This window comes from Hyaena hyaena, unplaced genomic scaffold, assembly GCF_003009895.1.
Source record: "Hyaena hyaena isolate Hyena2069 unplaced genomic scaffold, ASM300989v1 scaffold_392, whole genome shotgun sequence".
Classification (NCBI taxonomy): domain Eukaryota; kingdom Metazoa; phylum Chordata; class Mammalia; order Carnivora; family Hyaenidae; genus Hyaena; species Hyaena hyaena.
The window spans coordinates 389,655-417,003 of record NW_024081017.1 but is presented as its reverse complement, the minus strand read 5'-3'; the positions used below and the strand labels follow the sequence as shown (position 1 = coordinate 417,003).

The 27,349-nt window shown below is 54.4% G+C and overlaps 1 protein-coding gene across 2 annotated transcripts in view; it reads left to right on the top strand.

Annotated features, from left to right (window-relative positions):
* The window catches only part of COL5A3 (collagen type V alpha 3 chain), a 37,847-nt gene extending 11,126 nt beyond the window's left edge, over window positions 1–26,721 (top strand). The window contains exons 16-68 of one of the 2 annotated variants that reach the window (XM_039250990.1): window positions 37–90; window positions 653–706; window positions 788–841; window positions 1,038–1,091; window positions 1,452–1,496; window positions 1,610–1,663; window positions 1,846–1,890; window positions 2,026–2,079; window positions 2,223–2,267; window positions 3,174–3,227; window positions 3,315–3,359; window positions 3,504–3,557; window positions 5,055–5,099; window positions 5,208–5,261; window positions 5,388–5,495; window positions 5,939–5,992; window positions 9,538–9,591; window positions 10,211–10,255; window positions 10,496–10,549; window positions 10,672–10,716; window positions 10,996–11,049; window positions 11,149–11,202; window positions 11,293–11,346; window positions 11,479–11,586; window positions 11,754–11,843; window positions 12,103–12,156; window positions 12,975–13,082; window positions 13,197–13,304; window positions 13,402–13,455; window positions 13,895–13,948; window positions 14,591–14,698; window positions 14,773–14,826; window positions 15,029–15,082; window positions 15,194–15,247; window positions 15,384–15,437; window positions 15,985–16,092; window positions 16,932–16,985; window positions 17,132–17,185; window positions 17,481–17,534; window positions 17,684–17,737; window positions 17,911–18,018; window positions 18,750–18,803; window positions 19,294–19,347; window positions 19,539–19,646; window positions 19,933–19,986; window positions 20,070–20,105; window positions 20,541–20,594; window positions 21,139–21,343; window positions 21,431–21,543; window positions 23,104–23,172; window positions 25,084–25,323; window positions 25,411–25,523; window positions 26,529–26,721. In XM_039250990.1, the coding sequence (XP_039106921.1) occupies window positions 37–90; window positions 653–706; window positions 788–841; window positions 1,038–1,091; window positions 1,452–1,496; window positions 1,610–1,663; window positions 1,846–1,890; window positions 2,026–2,079; window positions 2,223–2,267; window positions 3,174–3,227; window positions 3,315–3,359; window positions 3,504–3,557; window positions 5,055–5,099; window positions 5,208–5,261; window positions 5,388–5,495; window positions 5,939–5,992; window positions 9,538–9,591; window positions 10,211–10,255; window positions 10,496–10,549; window positions 10,672–10,716; window positions 10,996–11,049; window positions 11,149–11,202; window positions 11,293–11,346; window positions 11,479–11,586; window positions 11,754–11,843; window positions 12,103–12,156; window positions 12,975–13,082; window positions 13,197–13,304; window positions 13,402–13,455; window positions 13,895–13,948; window positions 14,591–14,698; window positions 14,773–14,826; window positions 15,029–15,082; window positions 15,194–15,247; window positions 15,384–15,437; window positions 15,985–16,092; window positions 16,932–16,985; window positions 17,132–17,185; window positions 17,481–17,534; window positions 17,684–17,737; window positions 17,911–18,018; window positions 18,750–18,803; window positions 19,294–19,347; window positions 19,539–19,646; window positions 19,933–19,986; window positions 20,070–20,105; window positions 20,541–20,594; window positions 21,139–21,343; window positions 21,431–21,543; window positions 23,104–23,172; window positions 25,084–25,323; window positions 25,411–25,523; window positions 26,529–26,547 (3,684 nt within the window). In that variant the 3' untranslated portion in view covers window positions 26,548–26,721. Of the gene's footprint in view, window positions 1–36; window positions 91–652; window positions 707–787; window positions 842–1,037; window positions 1,092–1,451; window positions 1,497–1,609; window positions 1,664–1,845; window positions 1,891–2,025; window positions 2,080–2,222; window positions 2,268–3,173; window positions 3,228–3,314; window positions 3,360–3,503; window positions 3,558–5,054; window positions 5,100–5,207; window positions 5,262–5,387; window positions 5,496–5,938; window positions 5,993–9,537; window positions 9,592–10,210; window positions 10,256–10,495; window positions 10,550–10,671; window positions 10,717–10,995; window positions 11,050–11,148; window positions 11,203–11,292; window positions 11,347–11,478; window positions 11,587–11,753; window positions 11,844–12,102; window positions 12,157–12,974; window positions 13,083–13,196; window positions 13,305–13,401; window positions 13,456–13,894; window positions 13,949–14,590; window positions 14,699–14,772; window positions 14,827–15,028; window positions 15,083–15,193; window positions 15,248–15,383; window positions 15,438–15,984; window positions 16,093–16,931; window positions 16,986–17,131; window positions 17,186–17,480; window positions 17,535–17,683; window positions 17,738–17,910; window positions 18,019–18,749; window positions 18,804–19,293; window positions 19,348–19,538; window positions 19,647–19,932; window positions 19,987–20,069; window positions 20,106–20,540; window positions 20,595–21,138; window positions 21,344–21,430; window positions 21,544–23,103; window positions 23,173–25,083; window positions 25,324–25,410; window positions 26,361–26,528 lie in introns of those variants that run through there. The other variant, XM_039250988.1, reaches the window with a different exon arrangement.
* The last annotated feature ends 628 nt before the right edge of the window (window positions 26,722–27,349 follow it).

Sequence of the window (27,349 nt, the reverse complement as noted above, 5' to 3'; positions counted from 1 at the left end):
AGTCATTTCTCCTTCTTATTCTGCTTTCTCTTCTAGGGTCCCCGAGGCCTTCAGGGACCTCTTGGGCCCCCTGGCCGGGAGGGGAAGATGGTGAGTAACTCACAAGTCTTTAGGCCATCCCTCATCCACCCCTCCACACCCAGCAGGGGCCTCGGCTCCATGCACACAGGGCCTGCCGGTGTCATTGGTGGGATAAGGACACGGAGGACAGAGAATGGCAGTTCCCCCCGAGTGTGTCACAAAGGAACCTGGCAAGGTCACAGAGTCAAGGAGGACTTTCTAGACAGAACGATGCTGGAACTGGGGTCATGAGGTGTAACCAAATAAACAGGAGAGGAAGGGCATTCCAATAGAGGGAACAGCATGTGCAAAAGAAAAGACTGGCAAACTGAGGGAGATGCTGAGCAAGCTAACTCCAGACAAGCTTAAATGCAGTGGGGAATGAAGAACTGGACAATTAATGGAGACTGCAGATTTTAATTTTTGTGATCCTGGTGATGTGGACTAGAGGAAAGGGCCTGCAGATAAGGAATAACGGACAGGTTGTCTTTGGGAAGTTAAATTGGTACACAGAGAATCCCCCAGGATTCCTCATGAGGGAGGGACTCAGCAGATAGTGATAGGTGTCTTGATGCTGTCACCTCCCTGGCAGGGCCGCTCTGGAGCAGATGGGGCCCGGGGCCTCCCAGGGGACACAGGACCTAAGGTAGGTGATACGGTCAAGATTGGGGCTTGGGGGGACTGTCAGGTTGAGGATTCAGGGTTCAGGTGGTGTCTCTTTGTGCAGGGTGATCGGGGCTTTGATGGCCTGCCAGGGCTGCCTGGTGAGAAGGGCCAAAGGGTGAGTGTGTGAGGCCCCTCCTGCATGTCAAGCCTCCTAATATTCGCGATGCCCTCCCTACCCCCCAACCCCCCGCCAAGATCAGAGCCTCCATCCCCATGTCTGAACTCTCGTCCCTTGTACCTAATCTCCTTCCCTGGGAGGCTGGTCACTACCCTCACATCTCCACTCTGAACTCCCGTCTTCCTAACTCCAGGGTGACTTTGGCCATGTGGGGCAACCTGGCCCCCCAGGAGAGGATGGTAAGAAGGTAAGTTTTTGGAAGCGAGGGAAAGGTTTAGAAGCGAGAAAGCCAGAATGAGAGTCAGAGAGGACTGGAGGATTCAGGGGCCAGGATGAGAGGTGAGGGTCTGCGCTGGGGCGGTCAGGATCCTCACTGGGGCTCAAAAAGATAGGCTGAGGCTGGAAGCTAGTACCCGAGTTAGTAGGTGGGACTCCAGACTGCAGGTCCAGCCCTGGGGTCAGAGATCTGAACTGAGTCACATGTGCTCTGTTGGTTACTGCCTTAAGCTCTGACTCTGGGGTCCCCGGAAGAGGCTGCCCGGATGAGGGAAGGTGATTTTCTGAGTCACACCTCTCCCCTTACCAAGTGACGAATGCTTTCCCACAGGGAGCAGAGGGACCTCCGGGGCCCACTGGCCAGGCTGGGGAACCAGTGAGTATCAGGGACCTTGGGACCCTTTGCCTGGCATGGGGGGCGGGCGGGGAGTCAGGGCTCATGGGGCCTCAGAGCAGCGGCGCTGGAATCATACCCCTACCTCCTTGCAGGGCCCCCGAGGACTGATCGGCCCTAGAGGCTCCCCTGGTCCCCTGGGACGCCCGGTAAGACTGTCACTGTCTGTCCACCTCCCTGCTCATCCTTCTCCCACCTCTGTCTCCTCCGCATGCCCATTTCTGTGACCTGATTTCTCTGCCTGCTCATCTCCCCACCTGTGCCTCTCGGTGTCTCAGACTCAGGCTCCTGTGTGGTGTCTGCCCAGGTCTCACACCCTCTCCTCCCCCAGGGTGTAGTTGGAATTGATGGTGCTCCAGGAGCCAAAGGAAATGTGGTACGTGTTCTGCCCTCCGACCCCGTGGCCATCCGTCCATGTGTCTGTCCACTCCTATGACCCCCGTGTCAACCTCACTGACCCGTCCACACTGCAATCGCTTCCAGCATCACAGCACCTCCACTTTCCCCCTAGGGTCCTCCAGGAGAACCCGGCCCCCCAGGACAGCAGGGAAACCCTGGATCCCAGGTTTGAACTATCATTTTCAATAATTGGGGGCGGGGGGCAGCAGCCAGCCATGGTCATAGACTACTCCCAGCCTTCCCGCTTCCCAGCTCATTGGTCCTTTCTCATGCCTTCCTTCACCTTCAATTCTTTTTTTACGTCCCCAGGGAATCCCAGGACCCCAAGGTCCCATTGGCATTCCTGGGGAGAAGGTGAGTGAGAACCCCACCTACCAGCACCTTCTGTCTTCTTCCTTCAATTCTGTCTGCAGGAAAAGCTTCCCACCGGAGCCATGTGATTAGCCCTAGATAATGATAAATCTCAGTAAGCCTTAAACAAGCCGAGAGTTTAAAAAAAAAAAAAAATCATTGCTGAGAAAGGGTTGATGGGAGAAACAGAAATAAGGGGATATGGTTAGGATTTAGGGGAACCCACAGAAGCCAGCCATCAAAAATATTAGTAAGACCCAAGGGCCAGGAAAGGCCTTTCACTGGGATCCTGTGGTGTCAACCCTCTGCACGTCTGTTCCATCTCCCTCAGCAGACAGGCTTCCTTCTGCACGTACCTTAGTCTGTCTTCGCCCCCCCAGGCCCCCCGGTCCCATTTCTGCACGATTTGTCACCATTTCAGCCCCTAGGTCCGCACGACCTTATAGTTTCTATACCCAAACCTACCTGATCATAGTTTCTATGAAGTGAGGTGTCGCCTACCTCAAAGTTTCAGAAGAAAATGATTGGCTTTGTTGGACCAAGGTGCCAGCCTCTGGACCTGTCGACTATGTGCAGAATATAGGAGAACATCTCACGCCTGCGTAGGCCCACCTCTCTTCAGATGAAGATGGAGGACTTCTAAAGAAAGGGAACAGCCCAACATGTTCCTCACACTGTTTTTACCTCCCTTGTCTCCACTCTCCCAGAGGTGGAGGATTTCTGAGGCTCAGAGAGGGAAAGGGGCTTTGCCCGGGGCACACAGCAAGTCTGGGCAGAGCTAGGGAGAGAGTTCCTAGACTGTGGGATTTGCTTGTTCTGTGACCTTGATGTAGCTGCGTGTCTGAGTAAGGCTGTTTTTGGTGGGATGCCAGACTGATACTCTGTCTCCTACTGTTCACCCTCTTTCAGGGGCCCCCTGGAAACCCAGGCATCCCAGGCATTCAAGGCTCCGATGGCCCTCCGGTGAGAACGGGGTACTCGCAGAAGGACAAGGGGGAGTCTTGGGAATTTGGATGGCACATCCAGGTCTCTGACAACTTCTTTCCCCAGGGTCACCCAGGCCATGAGGGCCCCACAGGAGAGAAAGGGGCCCAGGTGAGTGGCCTGGAGAGAGGCTGGGTTGAGGATGAGGGTTGGTAGGCAGGGCCAGGGGTCAGGGGCTCATGAGGAGGGGAGTGAGGGCACTGGGAACATGGAGCGGGGAAAGACACGATGGCACTGATCTTATCTCCGTCTCAGGGTCCACCAGGGTCAGCAGGACCCCCAGGCTATCCTGGACTTCGGGGTGTGAAGGTAGGTAATACTTGGGGCCCACAAGTAGGGGTGATTCATTGGCATTGGCTTCAGGGAACTATCTTCACGGTAAACTTGTGTACATGTGCTGAGAGGTATCGATCTGCAGGAAAGATGTGGTGGGAGTGGGGTTTCAGTCTGAGCGACAATATGTAGAAGGGTGTGTGTTAGCTGGAGCTGAAGAGCCAAATGGAAGTACTGTAATGTGGTTGTCACCTTGTGGTTAAGAGTAGCTAGGCGCATTAAAGGCCGAAGCACAGTCCAGGTCAGTGCTCTGCAGTGAAGCAGACAGTTGTGTTCACTCAAGCCCAGAGCCATATGAGCCTCAAGCACAGAAATGCTGGGATAAGCCAAGAGCCATACTGTTGACCGAGGGCAGGGACATTGGAATTTGTGTTTGTAGGAGTCCAATTACACTGTAGCCAAGTATGGTACCTGTGGTCTAAGAACAGAGTTTGGTGGTAGCCAAGAGGTGGCTTGACACATTTTTGCATTGTAGGCAAGCTCAGTTATATCAGAAGCAAGGAGGTGGTTATACCGTAGTTGGCCAGAGTCCTATGTATATATAAATATAAATACAAATAAATATAAATAATATAAATATAGATAAAATATATATATATATATATATATGAATGTAGTTTCATTGTAGCCAGGGTCAGAGAATCACTATAGCCAAGCTTGGTTACACTGCAGTCAAGTGAATTGCCTGAAGGCTGGAGACAGCCAGGCTAGCCTCAAAATGCTTATACTGTATTTAAGTACAACTTCATCGTAGTCTTTGAGCTCATTAAACATTGTCTTTCTCTGTGGCTGGAGACAGTCAAGCTATTGTCAAAACACAGTGATGTTGTATCCAAGTGCAATTTCATTACAGTCTCTGAGCTCAGTTACATTGTGTCTTTCTGTGGCTGGAGACAGGCATGCTATTGTCAAAACACAGTTATGTTGTATCCAAGTGCAATTTCATTACAGTCTCTGAGCTCAGTCACATTGTAGCCAAGTGCAGTTTTCATTGCAACCCAAGCCCAGGGTTGGGCACCTGGGCTTGAACTGAGCAGCCTTGGTGTAGCTAAGCACAGACTGGCCTTGTTGCTAGGCACAGAGTGGCATTGTAGCCAGCACAATGGGGAACATTCCTTTGCCTTTAGAATGAGACTGGGGCCTGGAATGTTCGTCTTCTTTCTGCTGCCAGAAGGCACTGTGGACACAGTGTCCCAGGGAGATTGGAATCAATTACTCGGAAATTTGGCCTTCCCTGCACACCCCCACACAGATGACCTTGGGAGGCTGCCAGTGGGAAGAGGGGTGGGGAGGCAGCTTCTTGCACACCACACTAGCAAGGCTTTGGAGGAAGGTCATTTCCTCTGAGGCTGTCCCCTTCCACTCCTGTCCGATATCCTTTTGGGACTGTCCTGGCTGGTTGGGGACAGGGAACTGAGTTGGAAAGCCCTTCGTAAGCAGGTGAGGGACTGGAGATCTGTTTTTGTTTTTCAGGGTACCTCTGGCAACCGTGGCCTCCAGGGGGAGAAAGGAGAGAAGGTAAAAAAGGAGGGGATTCTCGGTTGAGGGGAGCCCCAGTAACGGGACTCTGGTTGTGTCCCTTCCCTGGAACCCTGACCTCTGACGTCTACACTCTCTCTCACCCAGGGAGAGGATGGCTTCCCGGGTTTCAAGGGCGATGGGGGTCTTAAAGGAGATCGGGTAAGGTCATTTCCAGATGGGGGATCTAGTGGTTCTGGGGAGCTTGGGGAGAGGGGGTGCTGGGGCCAAGATGGGGCTGGCGTGAGCAAGAGTGACACAGGGTCTGATACCTCCTTTCTATTCCAGGGATCCCCCGGGCCCCCCGGTCCTCGGGGAGAGGATGGTCCTGAAGGGCTGAAGGGGCAGGAGGGGCTGGCTGGCAAGGAGGGGCCCCCAGGCCCAGCTGGGGAGAAGGTGATGGCCCTTGGTCACCCTCTCCAGTCTACCCTACTGCTTCCCATCTTGCAGCAAGGGTGCTCCCTGGCCCTTTGCCTTCTGCCCTTGGCTCTTTCATGTCCAGCCTCAGGAGACTGCGACCACACTTACATCTCAAATTCCTTAACGCAGCATTCTAGAAAAAATTCACATACATTATCTGATTTTTATGCCCATAACCACCACAGGCAACAGGCATTTTTTACCCCCATTTTACAGACAAGGAAACTGAGGTTTGGAACAGAATAGAATAGAATGAGTTGCCCAAAGACATGCCTGTAGCAGGCAGGAGCCAAGAGTTGAACTCATGTTTCCCTGAATTCTACCCTGCTGTCCCGGTCACCATGTCCCAGCCATCCTACCTAGTCTTGTCTGATCCTCAGGTGTCAACCATTGACCTTTGTCCCATCATTTCTCGGCAGGGCAAGCTTGGGGTTCCAGGTCTCCCAGGTTACCCAGGACGTCCGGGCCCTAAGGTAAGAAGCTAAGGGGGTTAGAGATGGGCAAGGGCAAGACTCAGAGACTAATTAACATCTGGAGGGCCAGGCTGTGGTCTAGGGGAGTGAGCTGTCCACCCCATGGCTCACTGAGAGCCAGCATTAGATGTGAGCTTTGGCATTAGACTTGGGTTCAAATACCCACCCTTTACCTGCTAAGTCACCCTGGGCAAGTCTCTTGAGCCCCCCTTGCTTGGCTGCAAAATGGACAAATACTGTATTTGTCTCATCAACTTGATCATAGTAATGTTGCTAATTTTGATAAGCAAACTGTAGGATCCTTCTTATTTGGCGTGATTGAGGTCGGTTCAAAGTCAGTAAGGAGGTGAATCACAAAAAATACATATCGGACTTTTCTCTCCCCCTCTCCCTGCCCCTCCCCCACTCATGTTCATGCACATGCTCTCACTCTCTCAAAATAAATAAATAAACTTAATAAGACCAAACAAACAGAAAGGGCCTCCTGAATGGCTCAGCTGGTAAAGCATCTGACTTTTGACATTGGCTCAGGTCATGACCTCACGGTTTGTGAGATCGAGCCCCACATCGGGCTCTGTGCTGAGCATGGAGCCTGCTTGGGATTTCCTCTCTCCCTCTGTCTCTCTGCCCCGCCCCCACTCATGCACTCACACACTCTCTCAAAATAAATAAATAAACTTAAAAAATATATATTTAACATATCTGGAATTATAACACATTAAAATGCACTTATATAAAGTATACATTTGTTTTGCCAATGTTTTGATGGATGAAGCTGTTGATTAGACATGTATGTCTGCCTAAACCACACCCGTATTACATCACTGATGATTTATAGTGTGGGTTTATATAAAGCGCAGCAGAAACTTAGACACTTGGGAAGAGATCCGAGTGCAGAATCCTTCCAGAGTACCATAGCTTTGTCATCTCCATCTGGCAGTCATCTTATGCACGCCTAATTTGACAGTGACTTTTTTTTAGTGGCTTCTCTCTGTATTGAGTCTTTTCCATTTGACTTAGTGTTGGTAGATGTCCCTTTTTTCCATTCTTCATTCCCTCCATTGTAAATGTTCACTAAGTCGCATGACTCCGACAGCAAGGGCAACTGACATAAACAGATTTGGGAGTAAGCTCAAGGCACCGTAACTAAGAATGGAACTCAACGTATTGGAGCCGGAGCTCATGGGAGTTAGAGCAAAGCCTCCTAGCCATGACCAGTCTGTGTGTTTTGGGCATCAAACCGTACACGAAAGAAGGCTGTTGGTTAAGTTGAGGTCAGTGTCTTAGCCAGGGCAGGGTCTTAGCTGCTATAACAAATATCCTTTAGACAGAGTGACTGAAGCAACAGAGATTTATTTCTCGTGGTTTTGGACGCTGGAAGTCTGAGAGCAAAGTTTTAGCATGGCCAGATTCTGGTGAGGACTCGGGTTTGCAGACAACCGTCTCCTCTCTGTGTCCTCACACGGCTGGTGGGGGCGGGTGTCAGGGGGAGGAGGGGGAGAGAAAGAGAGACAAGGAGAGGGAAGAAGGGAGGGAGGGAGGGAGGGACAGAGAGAGACAGAGGAAGAGAAGGAGAGAGAGACACCTAAGGCTCCTTTTTTTTTATGGTTTGAAGTTTACTTTTTATTTTTATTATTATTATTATTATTTTTTAGAAATAGTTTATTGTCAAGTTGGTTTCCATATAACACCCAGTGCTCATCCCCACAAGTGCCCTCCTCCATGCCCATCTCCCTTCTCCCCCCCTACACACCCATGAGTCCTCAGTTTGTTCTCAGCATTCAAGAGTCTCTCATGGTTTGGGGAAAGGGAGAGAGGCTCCTTTTCTTTTTAAAGGGTTTTTTTTTTCCTTCCCTCGGTGCGCCTGGGTGGCTCAGTCAGTTAAGCGTCCGACTTCGGCTCGGGTTATGATCTCACAGTTCATGGGTTCGAGCCCCACATCAGGCTCTGTGCTGACAGCTAGCTCAGAGCCTGGAGCCTGCTTCAGATTCTGTGTCTCCCTCTCTTTCTGCCCCTTCCCCACTCGTGCTCTGTCTCTCTCTGTCTCTCAAAAATAAATTACAAAACATTAAAAACAATAAAGTTCCTCCCCGCCTCATTTTATTTATTTTAAAGAGAGGAGGTGGGGAGAGGCGCAGAAGGAGAGAGAGAGAGAATCCCAAGCAGGCTCCGTGCTTAGCATAGAGCCTGATGCAGGGCTCGATCCCGTGACCCTGGATCGTGACCTGAGCCAAAATCAAGAGTCAGATGCTCAACCAACTGAACCTCCCAGGTGCCATCCTTTTCTTAAAAAGACACTGATGCCTTCATGAAGCCTCCACTGTTAGGATCTACTTACCTCCCAAAGGTCCCACCTCCAAATACTATTCTTTTTTTTTTAAGTTTATTTATTTATTTTGAGAGAGAGGGAGGGAGAGAGAATGAGGAAGTAGGGTAGGGGGAGACAGAGAGGGAGAGAGAGAGAATCCCAGGCAGGCTCCACACTGTCAGTGGAGACCCCAACGCAGGGCTCAAACTCATGAACCATGAGATCATAACCTGAGCCAAAGTCAGATGCTTAACTGACTGAGCCACCCAGGCGCCCTTCTAAATAACCATTCTTCAACATAAGGCTTTAACATACGAATTTTGAGGGGACACAAACCTTCAGTGCATAGCCGTCAGTGATGATCAGCATGCATAATGACAGCTGAAATTTCATAAGCACTTACTATGTGCCACACAGTGTGTAAAATGCTTTGTATACAGTATCCTATTTAATCCTCACCAAAACCTTGAGAGGGAGGTGTTGTTGGTATCCTGAGGCTACAGATAAGGAAACTGATGCTCAGAGAGGGTAAGCCATTGTCCAGGGCCACACAGCTAGTCTGATGGTGGGTCTAGGATTCAAAACATGGTGAGGAGTGGGAGGGGATAACAGAGCCTAATGTCTTCCCCTGGGGGGAGGGGGGAGGACGCCTCTCAGACGGGCAGGACAGCTTGGACTGGAGTCTCTTAGTTAACAAATATAGAGTGAACGCTGACTATGTACCAGGTTGAGGGAATTAAGATCAGAATATCGGACCACCATGTCAGAGCGGAGAATACAGACAATGGATAGGTAAGCGAGTGAGCAAGGTCATTTTAATATATCATGTGAAAACAAAATAGGACAATGTCATAGAGGGTGATTTGGAGGATGTGGTGGCCAGGATGGTGACAGAGGCTTCTCTAAGGAATTGACATGTAAATGAGATCCAAATGATGAGGAATACCTGCCTGTGCAGGGACCTGAGAGAAGAGCGTTTTAGGCAAAAGAAGCAGCCAGTGCAAAGGCCCTGTGGCAGGAGTGTAATGGTGTGCCTGAGCAGCATTGAGGAGGCCAGTGTGGCTGCGATGGAGTGAGCAAGGGTGAAGGTGGGGAAAGAGGAGGGCTGCCTTGGAGGAGGATGGGGCTGGAAGGGCCAAAGAAACTTCTGGAAAGGATGGAGTGGCTGAAGGGTGAGGGGTCAACTTTGCTGACCACCCACTCAAACCCCCGACCCCTGTCTTTTCTCTCAACTCAGGGATCTACTGGCTTTCCCGGGCTGCTGGGACCATTAGGAGAAAAAGGGAAACGGGTGAGTCCAAGGGTCGGGGGGAGGGTGGGCCGCTCTGCGTGGGTGGGGAGGCGCCTGTAGCTAAGCCTGGGACCACGTGTGGGCATGCACACTCCCACCTGCGATGCAGGGCACAGGTGGGTGACCCCCCTCACATTGCTGCCTGGGAGTCTGCGTGCACTCATGCAGCCCGCGTGCCTCTCATGTGGCTCAGAGCGTGGCTGGGTGTTACAACCCGTGGGCCTGTGGCAAACGAGGACATAAGCCTGCGTGTGCGTGTGTGACCGCACATGTGTGTAGGGGCACAGGCATTCACACACGTGCGTGCATATGCTGTGTGCGCACTGTAGCTGTGTAGATGGACACATCGGTCTGTGTACACTGCTGCATTTATAAGAACCACGTCCTCAGATGAATCCACGCTCGTACCTGTTTTGGTTGCGTAGACCGTGTGCAAGGGACAGACTGCGTGGCGAGCCCTGCGTGTCAGCCTGAGGCTGCAGATCACCAGTGCGCACTGCTGTAAGGCTTGTGCGTAAATGTACAGCAGATATCTTTCTGGGTCTGAGCCTGGTTGTGTGTGTCGTGCGTTTGTGCTGTAACCGCCTCCTGCTTCCGCCTCACCCGCTTGATTTTCCAGGGCAAGGCAGGCCAGCCGGGCCTGGAAGGAGAGCGGGGACCACCGGTAAGAAGAGGGGCGCTCCCCCATTCTGCTGGGCCTGGGGGGCAGGGCTGGAAGGAGGGGGTGTGAGAGGAGAGGCGGGGGGCGGGGGGAATCGTGAGCGGGCAGGCAGAGCCGCTGGGTCGTCTCTGTGTCCCTGGTGGGGCAGGGAGGGGTCACCGAGGGAGGCGGCCCAGGCGACCCGGGCTTGTCTCTAGACTCCCACAGCCTCTCACTTCTAATCTTTGCTTCTTTGCTGCTCAGGGCTCCCGCGGAGACAGGGGGCAGCCGGGTCCCACCGGGCAACCAGGCCTCAAGGTATGGGCTGGGTGGGCGATCAGGCCCCCACCCCCACCCCAAGGCCCGGGCTCCCCGAGCCCCCCCCTTAGCCCTCCCTGTGAGTTTGTCCCGCAGCCTGAATCTCATCCACTCTGTCCCAGGGCGACGTGGGCCAGGACGGAGCCTCGGGGATCCCTGGAGAAAAGGTGAGTGTGGGGTTTCCGGATGGGAGACGAACCCGGGAGGTAGTTAGGACGCAGTGGAAAGAACGCAGCGTCTGAAGTCGGGAGTTGTGAGTTCAGGTCCTAGCTCTGCCACTCACCCGCTGTGCGACCAGGGGCACGTCACTCCACCTCTCTGGGCCTCGGTTTCCCCCTCTATAAAATGTGAATAACCACAGTGGAACGAGTGACTTTGGGTAGCGTGTTTGGTGCCGTGCCCGGTGTGCAGAAGGGATGAGGCCATGGCTTCTGGTTCCATTTCAGGGCCTCCCAGGTCTGCAGGGCCCTCCTGGATTTCCCGGGCCAAAGGGTCCCCCTGTAAGTGAGTGCACCCTGGTTGGGGGCGGCCTGGAGGGGAGCCGGGGAGTGGGGAGACCCCTCAGTCCTGCCTCCTCTGTCTCCCACCTTGTTCCCCAGGGCCCCCAGGGGAAGGATGGGCGTCCTGGGCACCCTGGACAGAGAGGAGAACTCGTGAGTGGCCTCTTGACTTCTGACCCCTGACCCCATGAGGCTCTCTGGTCCTTTCTCCCATGTGACACCCCTTTACACTTGTCTCCCCAGGGCTTCCAAGGTCAGACGGGCCCCCCTGGACCAGCTGGTGTCGTGGGTCCTCAGGTCAGAAGGGAGCCCACAGGTCTTTCCAGTTTAGCACCAATTGGCAGATATTTCGGGGGTGGGGGAGGTGCATCGCAGACAGACCGCCGCCCTGGGCCACCTCCACTCAAGCGAACCTTCCATCCTCTCCAGGGAAAGACAGGAGAAGCAGGACCTCTGGGTGAGAGGGGCCCCCCGGGCCCCCCTGGACCTCCTGGGGAACAAGGCCTTCCGGGCCTGGAAGGCAGAGAGGGTGTCAAGGTGAGACCCTGCCTCCTAAGGGATCTGGCTGAGTGGCCCCAGAGGTTGGCCCCATGCCACCCCAAGGCTCAGAGCCGGCCCCAGGGGGCAGGGGCCCCGATTCACAGACCGAGGAAAGCACCCTTTCTCTGGAGCCTGACCTTCCCCCTCTACACTCCTGTATACAGGGAGACATAGGGCCGCCGGGACCCCATGGAAAGGAAGGGCCGCCTGGACCCAGGGGCTTCCCCGGCCCCCAAGGAGCCCCTGGGGACCCCGTGAGTATCCTTTGGAACCCCTCCTAAATGTGCCTGGCTGGGCTGTGAACCAGACAAGGAGAGGGGGCTCTGGGGAGGGACATGGTGACAGCATCCTGGGTGCAGTAAAGGAAGGACAGCCAGAGGGACCTGAGGGAGAGAGACCCCTCACCCTCAATGCCCAGGAGGAAGGTGGGAACTGTGAGCCCCCAGAGTGAAGACAGGACCTGGGCACACCATTGGGGGGGGTGTCTCTTGACTGAATGATCTCCTCCCATAGGGACCTATTGGTTTAAAGGGTGACAAAGGCCCCCTGGGCCCCGTTGGAGCCAATGTAAGTGAAACCCTGTCTGATGGGTGGGGGGCAGGGTAGAGGGGCCTTGAGGCATCTGGGAAGCGGGGCATTGCCCTGGTTAAGTCCACAGTCCACTATTTTGTGTGTCAAACAGGCCTGGGTCACCCTTGTGACCTCAGTTTCCTCATCTATAACACAGCCCCGTCCCACAGACTATAAATCTCAGTGAGACGATCTGTCCGGCACATACATACCTGCATGCCAGACATCAGCATATAAAAGCCTCCCTTCTCCTGGAGCTTATGTTCTAGTTGGTGATGAATAACACAGAGAAGGGGGAGTAGGGAGAGAGCAGGTAAAATGAGCTGGTCAGGGAAGGCCTCCTGAGAAGGTGACATTTGAGCTGAGACCTGAGGGAGACGAGGGAGGAGCCATGTGGATATACAGGGGAAGAGCGTTTGTTCCTGGCAGAGGGAATAGCATGTGCAAAGGCCCTGTGGTTGGGGAGGGGGTGCTAGCATGTTGGAGGAAATGCTGAGGAGGCCTCTGTGGCTGCAAGGAAGTGAGGAGGAGTGAGCAGGGGGCAGAGAGGGCACGAGGTAATGAGGCAGCTCGTACAGGGCCTTGGGGGCTGCCAGGAGGACTCCCCATATTCCCTGGGTAAGGTGGAAGTCATGGAGAGCTGTGGGCAGAGGCACATGCGTACCCTGACTCAGGTGTCCCTCTGGCCACTGTGTGGAAGGGAACAGATTGATATGACGCAGGTAACTACCTACCTCAGTGCCTGGTAGCTTGAAAACCCTCTATCCATGAGAACTTTTGCTGTTTTTCCTGACCCTTCTCACCCCGGTTTTCAGGGTCCCCCTGGGGAGCGGGGTCCTTTGGGCCCAGCAGGAGGCATTGGGCTTCCCGGCCAGAGTGGAGGCCAAGGCCCTGTTGGCCCTGCAGGCGAGAAGGGGTCCCCGGTAAGTGCCCGCCCACTACAATCCTCAAGCCTCCTCAGGATCCAGCACCCCCACATCCCAGGACCTTCACCTCTGCCCTGGCCCCTGACAGCCCCTCTTCCACTCCCCCATCAGGGCGATCGTGGCGCCCCTGGCCCCACTGGCAAAGATGGGATCCCAGGACCCCTGGGGCTTCCTGGACCCCCGGGAGCTGTTGGGCCTTCTGGCGAGGATGGGGACAAGGTGAGTTCACGGACACACGAGTTCATGGAGACGGAGGGGCGGGGGGCTCAGGGCAGGGAGAGGCTATGCTCTCCTCCTTCACCTCTTCCCTCTGCAGGGGGAAGTGGGTGCCCCTGGTAACAAAGGGAGCAAAGGCGATAAAGGGGATGCGGTGAGTATGGGGCCCAGTGAGGGAGGCGGTCCTGGGGGAAGGCAGGGGGATGTGAAGGAGGAGGGGGGGCCCAGAAGAATGGGAAGGGTGCCGAGGTGGCTACCCTCCCCTCTCCCTTCCCTTGGTGGCCATCTCTCTGTCTGTGACTCTGCATGGCTCTGGGGCATCATGTCCCCAGCTTCCCTCTAGGACGTCAGCCACAGTGCCAGCATCTGTGAGCCAGCTCAGTCCCTGGAGGGGCTTCTGGGGAAAAGTCCTGCTGAGCCAAGCATTGGACGATGTCTGTGTCTGATCCCACTAGTTGGTGGCGAGGAAGACAGGGCTGTGAGGGAAGTGGCTCTGGCTTCCTGGTGGGGGCAGTGGGAGGCAGCGATTGTCATCCTTGAGTGCACTCCCAACCTTGAACTTGAGGTGTTCGCGGCTGTGTTCCTTCCCCCAGGGCCCGCCTGGACCGACGGGGGTACGAGGTCTTGCGGGACACCCAGGCTCCCCGGTGAGCGCCCTTGGCTTTGTGACCAGTCCCTGGATCCCAGATGGGAAGGGCAGTGTCCTCCACCATGACCCCGACCCAAACCCAACCCCAACCCTGACCTACCCTCCATGATGACACCCAACAGGAACTCATCCCAGAGTCTGGCTCAATCCCAACTTCAACCTGAACCCTGAAGGCCTTCACAGTTCCAGTCTCAACCCCACTCATGACCTGAACCCCAATCCTAGCTCAGACTTTATCTTCACCTTGACCCAGTCTTACCCTGAAGCCCAACTTTGACCCACCCTCCAATGCTGACCCCAAACCTGAACTCACACTTTGAATCTGACCTTGGTCTCAATGTCAAACCCAACCCTAAATTTCACCTCAGCCTCGTCTGAACACTGCTCATGACCTTGACCTCAACCCACCACCCAATGCCCATCTCACCACTCACTGCCCATATGAAAACTTTGATGCTACTCTTGACTTAATTCTCAAACTCTGACCCTTAGCCTGCACCCCCACCTCCAAGCCCAACCCTGACCCTTTCCAAACTTAATCCCAACCCTGACTGCAACCGTTAACCTGACTTTGACCCTGAGCCTGTCTCCAGCCCTGAACACAGACCCTCACTGTGCCCTGTTTCTGTCCTTCTCCCAGGGAGCAGATGGGGCCCAGGGACGCCGGGGACCACCGGGCCTCTTTGGGCAGAAGGGAGATGATGGAGTGAGAGGCTTCGTTGGGGTGATTGGCCCCCCTGGCCTGCAGGTGTGTGTCTGAGTTTGGGGGCGTGGCCTCTTTCCCCACAGTCTGTGCTCCAATCTTGCTTCTTTTTTCCACAGGGGCTGCCGGGCCCTCCTGGAGAGAAAGGGGAGGTCGGAGATGTAGGGTCCATGGTATGGCCAACCTGGGAAGGTGGCAGGGGAAGAGATAGCAGGCAGTGGTGACCATTAGACTGATTGGGGGGGGTGGGCGTATCACAGGGCACATTGTCATTTTAAGATGATGCTGGGCACCAGCATTAAGGATGGTGTTTGTGGTTAGTGGTGCCTTTGGGGGGTCATGAGGTCACTGGGTGCTATTCTGACTGTCTCACAGGGTCCCCACGGAGCTCCAGGCCCTAGGGGTCCCCATGGCCCCAGTGGATCAGAGGTGAGGACTCTATGGAGGTAGCAGGATGCCTGAGAGGTGGGGGCATCCATTTCCCAAGAAGGGGCTGTTGGGATCCCACAGTCCCACTTCTGTCTCTTGCTGTCTCCCCAGGGCCCTCCAGGGCTGCCTGGGGGAGTTGGTCAGCCGGGCGCTGTGGGCGAGAAGGTGAGAGGAAGGGGGCAGGGGACTGCCCAGGGTCGGGGAGGCACAGCCAGTCTTGCTTGGGGGTGGCTGTTCTGGGGAGCTCCTTCCTGTCTTTCATAGTCAGACCTCTCCCTACCCTTAACTTTGCCTCCTACAGGGTGAGCCAGGGGAGGCCGGAGACCCAGGACCCCCAGGAACCCCAGGCATCCCTGTGAGTGACTGTGTCTTGTGCCCCTGCACCCATCTCAGGGAAATTCTGACCCCTGGGCATCTCGGGGCACCTTGACCTCTGGACGGGCCAGAGTCATCCACTGAACCATGACCTGTGGGTGTTCCCAGTTATCTTGATGGCAGAGCCCTAGATGGTCTCAGATAGGGCTGCTACCTAGAGTTCTTCAGGCTGCACACTGCACAAGGGGGTGGGGCTGAGAGAGCGGGTGGGGGCTCAGATCCAAGCCATGAATCCTGAGTTGGGGACAAACTTCCCAGGCAGGAAGTTTCCCTTTTCTAATTCACTCCAATGTGGAATGTGGGCTAGAGCAAACTTGGTCATGATCTCGGAGCAACTGGGCCAACCTTGCCCCTGACTCCTATGAGTCTTAGATCCTTTGACCTCTGACTCTTGGACAGTCTAGGCTACTCTGACCCCAGGAAAGTCCCAGACTACCCAGATTCCTGACTCCAGGGATGCTAACCCTCGACTTTGACCCTGAACTCTTGCCCAGCAATTCTGACCTCTGACCTCTATTTCTACAAAGGGGCCCAAGGGGGAAATTGGTGAAAAAGGGGACTCAGGTCCATCTGGGGCTGCTGGACCCCCAGGCAAGAAGGGCCCCCCTGGAGAGGATGGAACCAAAGGGAACGTGGTGAGTCCTGGGAGAAGAGGAGGCAAAGATTGGGGAGGGCCACTTGGGTCCACTTGAACCTGCTCCCCAACTTCTGGACTAGCTTCCCTCCTCCAACATCCTGGTTCCCCGAGGAGCCCAGAACGTGGCCGAAATAATGAACGAATGCATGGTTGTGTGTCACTGCGTGGACTGGAAGTTGCTCCCATTCTGGAAATGTTAGAAACGGAGCTGGGGCTGATATGTGATTTAGCATGAGGGTGGAGGTTGAGACCCTCCCACCACAGCAGTGGGGCTTGGGGTGGGGCGGAGGGCAGTGAGGAGCTCCAGAGTCTGTGGGACCTCAGTTTGCATCTCCCCCCTTTTCTGAGGGTCGGTTCTGTCGATTCCTGAGCTGGGAGGCACCTGAAGGATGAAGTGAGGTGATGCATGTGATGTTCTTAGCTCACCGCCTACACGCATTAGGCTCTAGAAAGTTCTCTCTACCAGGGAAAGGATTTTGTGGGGGTTTTTTGTTTTTTGTTTTAATTTTTTTTAACGTTTTATTTATTTCTGAGAGAGACAGCATGAGCAGGGGAGGATCAGAGAGAGAGGGAGACACAGAATCTGAAACAGGCTCCAGGCTCTGAGCTGGCTGTCAGCACAGAGCCTGACGCAGGGCTTGAACCCATGAACCATGAGATCATGACCTGAGCCGAAGTCAGATGCTTAACCGAGTGAGCCACCCAGGCGCCCCGAGGATTTTGTGTTTTGTTCACTTGTGTGCCCTCAGCAGCCCAAGCTGTGCCGGGGCGCAGTCCACCTGTCAAATAAACGCTCAATAATTCAGAAATGTGATTATGCATCGTTCTGCCTTCCAGGGTCCCACTGGGCTCCCAGGAGATCTAGGACCCCCTGGAGACCCTGGAGTTTCGGTGCGTGTGAGCCTCCCACCCCTGCAATATATTCCTAATTCTGTCCCCATCTCGCCTCCCTCCACAGATTTGGGCGAGGTCAGGGGAGCATATAACCCTTCTGTCTCGCCAAGCTTCACCTCCATGACCCCTCCCATCTCCCACAGGGTATAGATGGCTCCCCAGGAGAGAAAGGAGACCCTGGTGATATTGGGGGACCGGTGAGTGGGGGAGCAGAGGGTGTGGTGCTGGCAGAGGGGCGTTGGGGCTGGTGAGTGGGTAAACTGGGGGGCCGGAGGAGCAGCCTGATGAGGTACCCAGGGCCTCGGAAGAGCACCTGCTTTGCCTCCCTGGGGCTTCACCATGACCGTGAGCAGCTTACTGGAGGAGGTGGGATGTGGCTGCTGCCGTGGGGATTCCTGGGGAAGGCTGTCTTGAGATCGGAGGCATCCTGACCCATAGCCATGCTCGACCCACGTGAGCTCACACTATGCTGGCGCTGGTCAATATCCGTAGGGTCCGCCTGGAGCTTCTGGGGAACCTGGCCCCCCCGGCCCCCCTGGCAAGAGGGTAAGTGAGACCCGCCTCCTGGCTGACCTGGCTCCAGCCTTGACTCCCCCACGCACCCCAACAGGTCCCCACAGACCCCCACAGGCCCCCGCCCACCTCCACAGGCCTTCTCACCCCCAAAGCACCCCCCACACTCTTTCCCTCCTCAGGGTCCTTCAGGCCGTATGGGTCCAGAAGGCAAAGAAGGGGAGAAAGGGGCCAAGGTGAGTACCCCCCCCCCACCCAGGGAGGGTCCCCGTGTTGACCCTCGGCCAACAGATGGGCCATCAGAACGGGTGCCCCAATTCCCTCCCCCTCCCTGATGGTTCTTGGCTGGGAGGTCAGGAGGGCGGTCCTCTGACACTTCCTGCTCTTCCCTTGCCCTGGTCTGTTTCAGGGAGAGCCAGGTCCTGATGGGCCCCCCGGGATGACAGGCCCCGTGGGGGCTCGAGGGCCCCCCGGACGTGTGGGGCCTGAGGGTCTTCGAGGGATCCCTGGCCCTGTGGTGAGTGGGGTGGGAACAGGGATGGGGCAGGGGTGGGACAAGACCCTCTGTGTGTGCTGCACTTCATACTTTCTTTTTACTTTTATTTATTTATTTATTTATTTATTTTTTTACAAATAGTTTATTGTCAAATTAGTTTCCACATAACACTCAGTGCTCATCCCCAAAGTGCCCTCCTCCATGCCCCTCCCCCCCTCCCCCCCACATCCATCAGTCCTCAGTTTTTGTCAGCATTCAAGAGTCTCTCATGGTTTGCCTCTCTCCCTTTCCCCCACCATTTCCCCCCTTCTTCTCCCCCATGGTCCTCCGTCAAGTTCCTCCTAATCCTCCTATACGTGCAAACATATGGTATTTGTCCTTCTCTGCCTGACTTATTTCGCTCAGCATAACACCCTCAAGGTCCATCCATGTTGCTACACATGGCCAGATTTCATTCTTTCTCATTGCCATGTAGTATTCCATGGTATAGATAAACCACATCTTCTTGATCCATTCGTGCATTGATGGACACTTAGGCTCTTTCCATGTTTTAGCTATTGTGGAGAGTGCTGCTATGAACATTGGGGTACATGTGCTCCTATGCCTCAGCATTTCTGTATCCCTTGGGTAAATTCCTAGCATGCACTTCATACTTTCTAATCACAACCGGAGGTGCCGACCCTGGTGGGGGCAGCGGCATCCGCACTGGGTCTGGCCGAGCACAGCACCCACCACGTTCCACTTCATCCTAGGGTGAACCAGGCCTCCTGGGACCTCCTGGACAGATAGGGCCTCCCGGACCCCTGGTAAGAGACTTCTTTGTCCCTGATGTCCCGGGCGTTGAGGACCACACTGGGCATCCAGTGGCCACCTGGTGACTGTGGGTGCTGGTGCTGTGGGCCCACCCCTCACTGACTATCCATCTGACAGTCCACTCTGAACATCTGTACTAACCATCTATTCTGGCCACTTATCTTGATGGTCTACACTGATCATCCACACCCGCCCTCCAGCTTGGTGGTTTATATCAACCACACTGACCATCTGTATTGATAGTGAACACTGACCGCCCACGCTGATCCTGACCGCAGACCATTCATGGGGGGCATCGTCCAGCCAACCCTTCATTATCCCTTGTCATCCCTCCTCTCTCCTGACCACCCCCGTGACCACATCCCTGGGAATTCCCTTCTGAAATATGAGCAATTTCCCACTTGATTACCCTCCAGTCACACCCACATGAACCTTGAGATTTTGTGCCTGAGACTCACTAACAGAGCCTCACTCTCTTTCCAGGGACCCTCTGGCCTTCCGGGATTGAAGGGTGATGCTGGCCCCAAGGGGGAAAAGGTAAGGTCCCTCCTTCTGTTATTCTCCAACTACCTCCATGTCCTCCACATTTACCTCCCTCCCTGGCCAGAGGGCTGAGAATCTGGGGTCTTCTCTGCTCCCAAACTCATTACCCTGAGGCTCGAGAAGAAAAATCCTCCAACAATCCCCGCACCATGTTTCTTTTCCCATATGTGCCTCTCTTCCTCCAGGGCCACATTGGACTAATTGGCCTCATCGGCCCCCCTGGGGAAGCTGGTGAGAAAGGGGATCAGGGGTTGCCAGGCGCGCAGGGCCCCCCTGGCCCCAAGGGAGAACCCGTGAGTGTGTGTTCTACCCCAAGTGGGAAGAATGTGTTCAGAGGAAGGGGTGGGTGGGGAGGCAGAATTGGGGCTTATCTGGAGACTGGGGGGGTTGGGAAGCCTGGTCTAGAATGACAGGCGTTGCGTCTGGGGAACGTGGGGGGGTGGTGCTCTATCTAGGGATTTGCAGGTTGGAGGCTGTCTGTGGCCTGTTCTTTTGAGGGGACTGGAGGCTTGTCTGGGGGATGTGCCTGGATCATAGGGGTGAACCCCATCAGTGACGACCTTGATGTTCTTTCTTCAGGGTCCCCCTGGTCCCATTGGCTCTCTGGGCCACCCTGGGCCCCCAGGCGTGGCGGTGAGTAAGAGGGGTTTGTGGGGGGGGGGGGTCACCGTGCTGGGCTGGCTGGGACTCCAGCCCTCCCTGTCTCTACCCCACAGGGTCCTCTGGGACAGAAGGGCTCAAAGGGGTCCCCGGTGAGTATAACTCTGCTCCCTTGGGTCCCCACATCGCAGCTTCCACCCCTTTCAACTTCCCCACACCCTTTGCATTCATTAATTTATTCATTTAGTCATGCATTCAACGACTATTTATTCAACACCTATCATTGTATTTTATCAAATCTAAGATGCCATCGATTGTAAGATGCACCATTATTTTAGAAACGACTATGAAAAAACAGTTCTGATAAGGAAACTATGATTTGCTAAAGATGTTAGATTTTGATTTCAGAGACGTTAAGATATGGAAAGAAAATGTTTTATACTTGGTGCTAAAAATTGCATTTCCCCCCCCCAGTGCTGTGTGAGTGTGTGAGCGTGTGTGTGTGAGCGTGTGTGTGTGTGTGTGTGTGTGTTGGCAGGAAGGGTCTCCATAGACCGACTTCACTCCCAAGCGACTTCTCTCTACAGGGATCCTTTGGTCCCCGTGGCGACACTGGCCCCCCTGGCCCCCCCGGCCCCCCGGTGAGTTCCCCAGGGAGTATGGAATGTCCCACTGGGTCCCCAAATGCCCACGACTGGGGGGGGGACACAGCAGGGGTTCGGGGCATCCAGGTGGGGAGGGAGGTGCCTTGCAAGCTGAAGGAGGACGTGGGCTGTGTTGCAGGGTTTGGGGGACACCCACGGGGCTCTGACTGGGTCTGGTCTTGCTTGACTCTGTGCCCCCATCATCTATCTCTCTATCTCTTCCGTCTCTCCTGGCCTTTCTCTGTCTCTATTTCAAATACTTGTTCCACAACTTTGTCTCTGTTTCTCTCTCTGCTCTCTTTACCTCACCTTGTGGTCTCTCCATGGTGTTATTACTTCGGCCTTTCCCCATCTCTGGGTCTCTCTGTCTCTGCCTCTCTATCGTCTCTGTCCCTTCGTGTATCTCTCTCTCCCTTTTCTTATCTATCCCCACCCCTGTGTCTCTCTGCCTCCCTTGTCTCTCTCATCTTTGCTTGTCTCTCTTCCTGCCTCTCCCTCCCTCATCTCTGCTCTCCTCTCTGCCATCCCCACCCCCACTCAGGGTCCTTCGGCAGAGCTGCACGGGCTGCGCCGGCGCCGGCGCTCTGTGGCCCTGGAGGGCCCGGAGGGCGGCCTGGAGGAGGTTCTGGCCTCGCTCACATCGCTGAGCTTCGAACTGGAGCAGATGCGGCGCCCTCCGGGCACAGCTGAGCGCCCGGGCCTCGTGTGCAGTGAGCTGCACCGCAACCACCCGCACCTGCCTGACGGTGAGGTCCCGCCCCTGCCTGGGGGCCCCGTGGGCAGGAAGCCGTAGGTCTCGACCCACTCACTGACCCCACCTGGCTCTGCGGCAGGGGAATACTGGATTGATCCCAACCAGGGCTGTGCTCGGGATGCGCTCAGGGTTTTTTGCAACTTCACGGCTGGAGGAGAGACCTGCCTCTATCCGGACAAGAAGTTTGAGCCCGTGAGTGACTGAGCAGGGGGGCGGGGAGGGGGGGGCCACAGGGAGAAAGAGGGTACCGGAAACTATCTCCACCCCCCCCACCCTCCTGCCTCCACCAAGGGCTATCCCCTGCTTCCCCTCCCTGCCTAGCACACACACAGGCTTTGTCTGGGACCTTATCCAAACTTCTTCCAACATTTATTGAGCACCTGCTGTATGCCAAATCCTGCGAAGGCCTGAGACTACAACAGAGAATCAAACAAAACAAAACTCTGCTTTTATGGAGCTCACCTTCTCCAGGAAAATCTAGTAAAGAAAGATTTACCACAATTAGTAGCAAATCTTTAAATAGCGCTTTATGTGTGCCAGGCTGTTCTGAGCACTTAGCTGCGTTAACACCGAGTCCCAGTTCTGCCATCATCCCCCAGAGAGGGAAACTAAGGCACAGAGAAGTTACCCAAGGATTGCCCCAGGCCGACGGGCTCTAGAGTCCCAGCCCTTAGCCTCCTATATGCGCTGCCTCCTGATCCGCTATCTCCCAGGTCCATGGACTCATTGCCCTCCAGGCTGTGGGCTGGGAGGTGAGGCCCCCTGAGCTCCCAGGAATACTGGGGTTCTCCATCAGGGAGCCCTGAGCCTTGGTGTCTCCCGCACCAGCCTCAGCAGCAAAGGGCAGTGGGTGGGTGGGCAGTGCCGGCTCGAGCACCTGGGTTGAGATATAGTGGCCCCTCCATTTTTCTCATCAGCAAAAGGGGCCTAGGGAAGTATCGACCTCGGCGTGGTTGTGCGGTTGAGGTGCTGACGCACGTATCAGGGACCCTGTTAAACACTGACGACGGGCGGTGGCACACTGATGCCTCTGCCGCTGGTACAGTGTGTAGGCAGCACAGAGCCTGCAAAAATGCGTGGTGACGTCCTTCTTATTTATTATTATTTTTGACCGGTCAGGGCCCTGGTTTAGTGGGAACTCAACCCTCCACTTCCCCCCTCCCCACACACAGCGGATGGGAATATAGGCAAGCGCAGACCCCTAAGTCAGGTAGGACTTGATCTCTAAACAGTTGCTGGTATCTGAGCCTCTCTCCCCAACTCAGCTTCCTCCTGCCCAGAGGTGTGGGGAGAATGGTCCAGATTTGGGTTCCTCAGACACAGACCCCGAGACAGAGACTTGAGGGCAAGTCATTTATTTGGGAGGAGATCTCAGGGAGCACCAGAAGAGGAGGGGGGAGTGAGATGGGGCTGGGGGAGGCAGACAATAAGGGTAAAAGTGTCACCATTGGGCACTAAAGGCTCAGATCCACTGGGGGACTTCTGGGAGACAGTGGGGAACGGGCACCTGGGGGAGGGAGAGGGAGCTGAGCATTTATCCATCAATTCTTGTCCGTCATTGGTGGAGGGCTGCCTCAGAGGGACTCCCAGCCCCTTGGTCTGTGCACCTGCCGAGCCCGCTGCCACGGCCAGAGAATAACAGCTCGAAGGTCCGGGGTATACAGTCTGTGACTTTAAATGTCAGGAGGTAAATAGAGGAAGACATGGCGGGCACCCAGGCCATCTACGCTGACCACCCCCTCCCGTCCCCAGGTGAAAATGGCCTCCTGGTCCAAGGAAAAGCCGGGAAACTGGTACAGCACATTCCGTCGAGGGAAGAAGGTGAGTGGCTGGAGACCCAGGTGGGGGAGAGTGGGAATGGACGTGGCGAGTTGGAGGAGGGGTTCAGAGGAATGAGAGACTCACCTCTGCCTTCACGGTGATTGCAGGCTTTGTAGGGGTAGCAGATTGGGGGGGGTGGGGGGAGCATCAGATGTGTGATGGAGGAAGCACAGGGTATGGTGGAAATCCAGAGGCAGTGCTGGAAGTCCCAGAGGCCTACTGGTAGCAGTCACATCAGCTGAGGCCTAAAAAAATGAGTTGGCTTAGCAAGTTAGAGAAGACAAGGAAAAGTGTTCCAGGCAGAGGGAACAGCCTGCACAAAGGCCCAGAGTTAAAAGAGAGTCTGGTGAATTGAAAGAAAAAGCCACTTGCCCTGCCCTAGAAGGTGTGGAGGGGAATGTGGTAGGTGAGGTAGGTGAGGGCTAAGCCCACCTCCCCAGAAAGACCTGTGAGCAGCAGGGAGCCATGGAATGTGTTTACATGAGGGAAGGACCCAAATCTAACCTCTCAGTTAGAAAAATGCTTCCGGAAAAAAAAAAAAGAAAAAGAAAAATGCTTCCGGGGCAGGTGGGGAGGGGCGGGTGACTGGCATGTTGGCCCGAGAGAGTGAAGAGGCGGTGCAGGCTGGAGCTGGTGCTGTGGGGGTGGGGAGGAGGGCATGACTTGGAAAGTCTACGAGGGAGGTCAGTAGGACCTGATCACTGACGAGATGGAAGGGAGGGTGAGGGGGTTGGTGGGCTGGTATCTGGTGAGATTCTGAGATATGCAAATGAGAAGATCAGGTGTGACGGGTGGGGGGATTTGGGGTTCAGTTTGGGAACTGTTTACATAACATACATGCTAAGCCCTGGAAATTAGCAGCAAATAAGAAACACAGTTCTTGACTTCATGAAGCTGATATTCTACCAGGAGCATAAACAAGGAAGCAGGCAGACAGTAACCAAGGAAACAAAGCTATAATATAATGTGGAGGTATCTTGGTTTGGGTTCCCCCCAGAACAGACCCTTCAACAAAGACTCAATTGCAAGTACTTTATCTGGGAGGTGATTCCAGAAAAACATCAGTAGGGGGACATGGAAACCATACAGAGATGAGGAGGCCAGAAGGGACCTGTTACTCGGCTGGCCATCTCAGGCCCGTGATATGTTAATAATATATTTTATTCGACCCAGTGCATCTAAAATAATGTCATACCAATATAAAGGTTACTGAGGCATTTTAAATTTCTTCCCTACGAGTTCTGCAGAGTCGGATCCATATTTTATGTTTATGGCGCATCATAACTTGGATACTAAATTTCATTGGAGGTTCTTGATCCATACTTAGATTTCATAAAATCTGCCGTTGAAAAAGTAGATTCACATACTCAAGTTGTTCCACACTTCAGTTCTCTGATACCTGGGTTGAGGCTCAATTATTAGTTATGAATTAAAGTAAAAACGTAAATAAAAATTTTAGGGGCGCCTGCGTGGCTCAGTCGGTTAAACATCCGACTTCGGCTCAGGTCATCATCTCACAGTTTGTGAGTTCGAGACCCGCGTCGGGCTCTGTGCTGACAGCTTGGAGCTTGGATCCTGCTTCGGATTCTGTGTCTCCCTCTCTCTCTGCCCCTCCCCCACTCGTACTCTGTCTCTCTCTCTTGAAAATAAACAAAATTAAAAAAAAATTTTTTTAATTAAACAATTAAGTGAAGTGGTTGAAAGTTTCCATCGGATTGGGCACATTTCAAGTGCTCAATAGCCGCGTGTGCCCAGGGGCTCACAAGGCAACCGTGGATGGCTGGATGGCTGGTGACGCCACCCCAGAGAAGGTGGCGGGTCTGCCAGGGATGGAGATCTTGGGAGGTAGGTTCCTCAGAAAGAGGAGGGGTAAGTGGAGCACCCTTACCTCCTGCTCTGTCCCGCCCCCAGTTCTCCTACGTGGACGCTGATGGGTCCCCAGTGAGTGTGGTGCAGATGACCTTCCTGAAGTTGCTGAGTGCCACCGCCCGCCAGAGCTTCACCTACTCATGCCAGAACTCTGCCGCCTGGCTGGACGAAGCTGCAGGCGACTACGGCCGCTCCCTCCGCTTCCTCGGGGCCAACGGGGAGGAGGTGTCTTTCAACCAGACGGCAGCAGCCACCATCACTGTCCCCTATGATGGCTGCCGGGTAAGGGGAGGGGCAGGGGCTGGCCAGAGTGGGGACAGGCTTTGGCTGCTGTCCTGCTAACTCACCATTCTGTCTCCCCGTGGTCAGCTCCGCAAGGGACAGACGAAGACCCTCTTGGAGTTCAGCTCTTCCCGAGTGGGGTTTCTGCCTCTGTGGGACGTGGCAGCTACTGACTTCGGCCAGACGAACCAGAAGTTTGGGTTTGAACTGGGCCCTGTCTGTTTTAGCAGCTGAGAGTCTGGGGGTGGGAGGGACAATGAGGGAGCCCCGGACGGGGCACTTTTGGTGCTGAGGCTTTGAAGCCACCATATTTATCGTCTCCTGTGACTGTGGAGCCAGGGGAGAGTCTGCTCATTATGGTCAAGCAGTATTCCTTCTCCATGCCAGGGGGCTGGGGACTGCACTCCCCCGGCCCGAGTCCAGCCTCCCTTCACTGCACCGCGGCTGACATACTGTAGTCTGGCTCTGCCTGCCTACCCAGCCCTCAGCTCCCCACCCCTGAGGCCCCATGCAATGAACTTCTAACTCAGAGCTGATGGATGCCCCCCACGCCTGCCTCCCCATTCCTCGGTCAGTGCCCCCAACACACGGTGGTGCCACCCTTTCCAATAGTTAAGCACTGGATGTCTCCTGATCCCAGGCTGGGACCCCTTCACACATTCCTATATTCAGGTGGGTTCACAGTGAAGGAGCTGAAGTCAGGCTACAGAGGGAAGAGAGGGGCTTCCCTGGACTGAGCTACGTGCTCCTTCCGTTGCCTCAGCCCAGCTCTGAATACTCCCCCACCCATATCTCCCCAAACTCACCTTGCCATGCCAGGTGGTATGGTGGGGGTGAATCAGGATCCTAATGGTGCTGCCCTATTTATACCTGGGTCTGTAGTAAAAGGGAAAATCCCCTCTGTTGTATATTTAATCTGCTTCCTCCTTTAGGGAAGGCTGGGATATGATGAGAGAGATTCTAGCATGATCCCCACCCCTTCAGGGCCATAGGGCATATTTGGCGTCTCAAGTCTGAGAATAAACCAGTGAACTGTGTCCCTGTGTCTTTCATCTAGTGCCGCCTGTATCTTCAAGGTCAGGCTCTTGTCTCACCTGAGATATCTGCCACCACCTATCTTCATTGTGTCTTTTGGTAGAGGTGGCTTGGGCAGGTGGGGAAACCAATTATAATGGTACTCACCGGACATGATGGGTCTGTTTCAGAGCCCTAGAAGAAAAGTGAAAAAATCACCGGATGTCTAAGAGAGATCTAAGATGTTTCCAGCACAAAAAAGAAATGTTAACTATGTGTTGTGATGCAGCTGTTAGCTAATGCCATGATTGCAATCAGTATACAAGGGTATCACATCAGCAGGTTGTATGCCTTAGACGTACACAATGTTGTATGTCAGTCCTATATCAATAAAGCTGAAAAAAATTGTGAACCTATTAGGAAGACATCAAACTTTAAGAAAGAGAGTGGGGGTGGGGGGTGGGGAGGATAGCTAGATCTCCCTGGTGGATTTAGCCCTAGAGTCATTGGCTGAGCTGAGGGTGAGGGAATGGATCAAGAGGTGACATGGGATGTGGGTTGGGTTTGAGATGAAATGACTGGAAGTCCAAGTTCTGGGTGGCAAGTCAGGAAATGAGTTGGGGGGAGAGAGAATTGAGGTAGAGGTTGAGCCTCAAGGTGAGTTGGATGTTAGGGGGTAGGGGTTGGTCGAGTTATGTTGAAAATGGCTTGAAGATGAGTCAAATTGGAGGCTGGTTTGGAGGGAGCTGAGTGAGTTCACAGTGGATTAATGATTGGATCTGCTGAATTGGAGGTTGGGCAATTGTTAGATTGACATAAGGGTCTGGAGTTGGAGGTCGAATTGACACGAACTAGGGTTGATTTGGGAGGTAGGATGGACTGAGTAGAGCTAAGTAGGGGTTGCTATGAATGGGGAGTGAGGATTGGCAGTCTGGTAAGTCAAGATGGCATCAGTTAAGATATGAGTTGGGTTTGAGGTAGCTTGAATTGGGGGTTAGATGTTGGGCTGAGG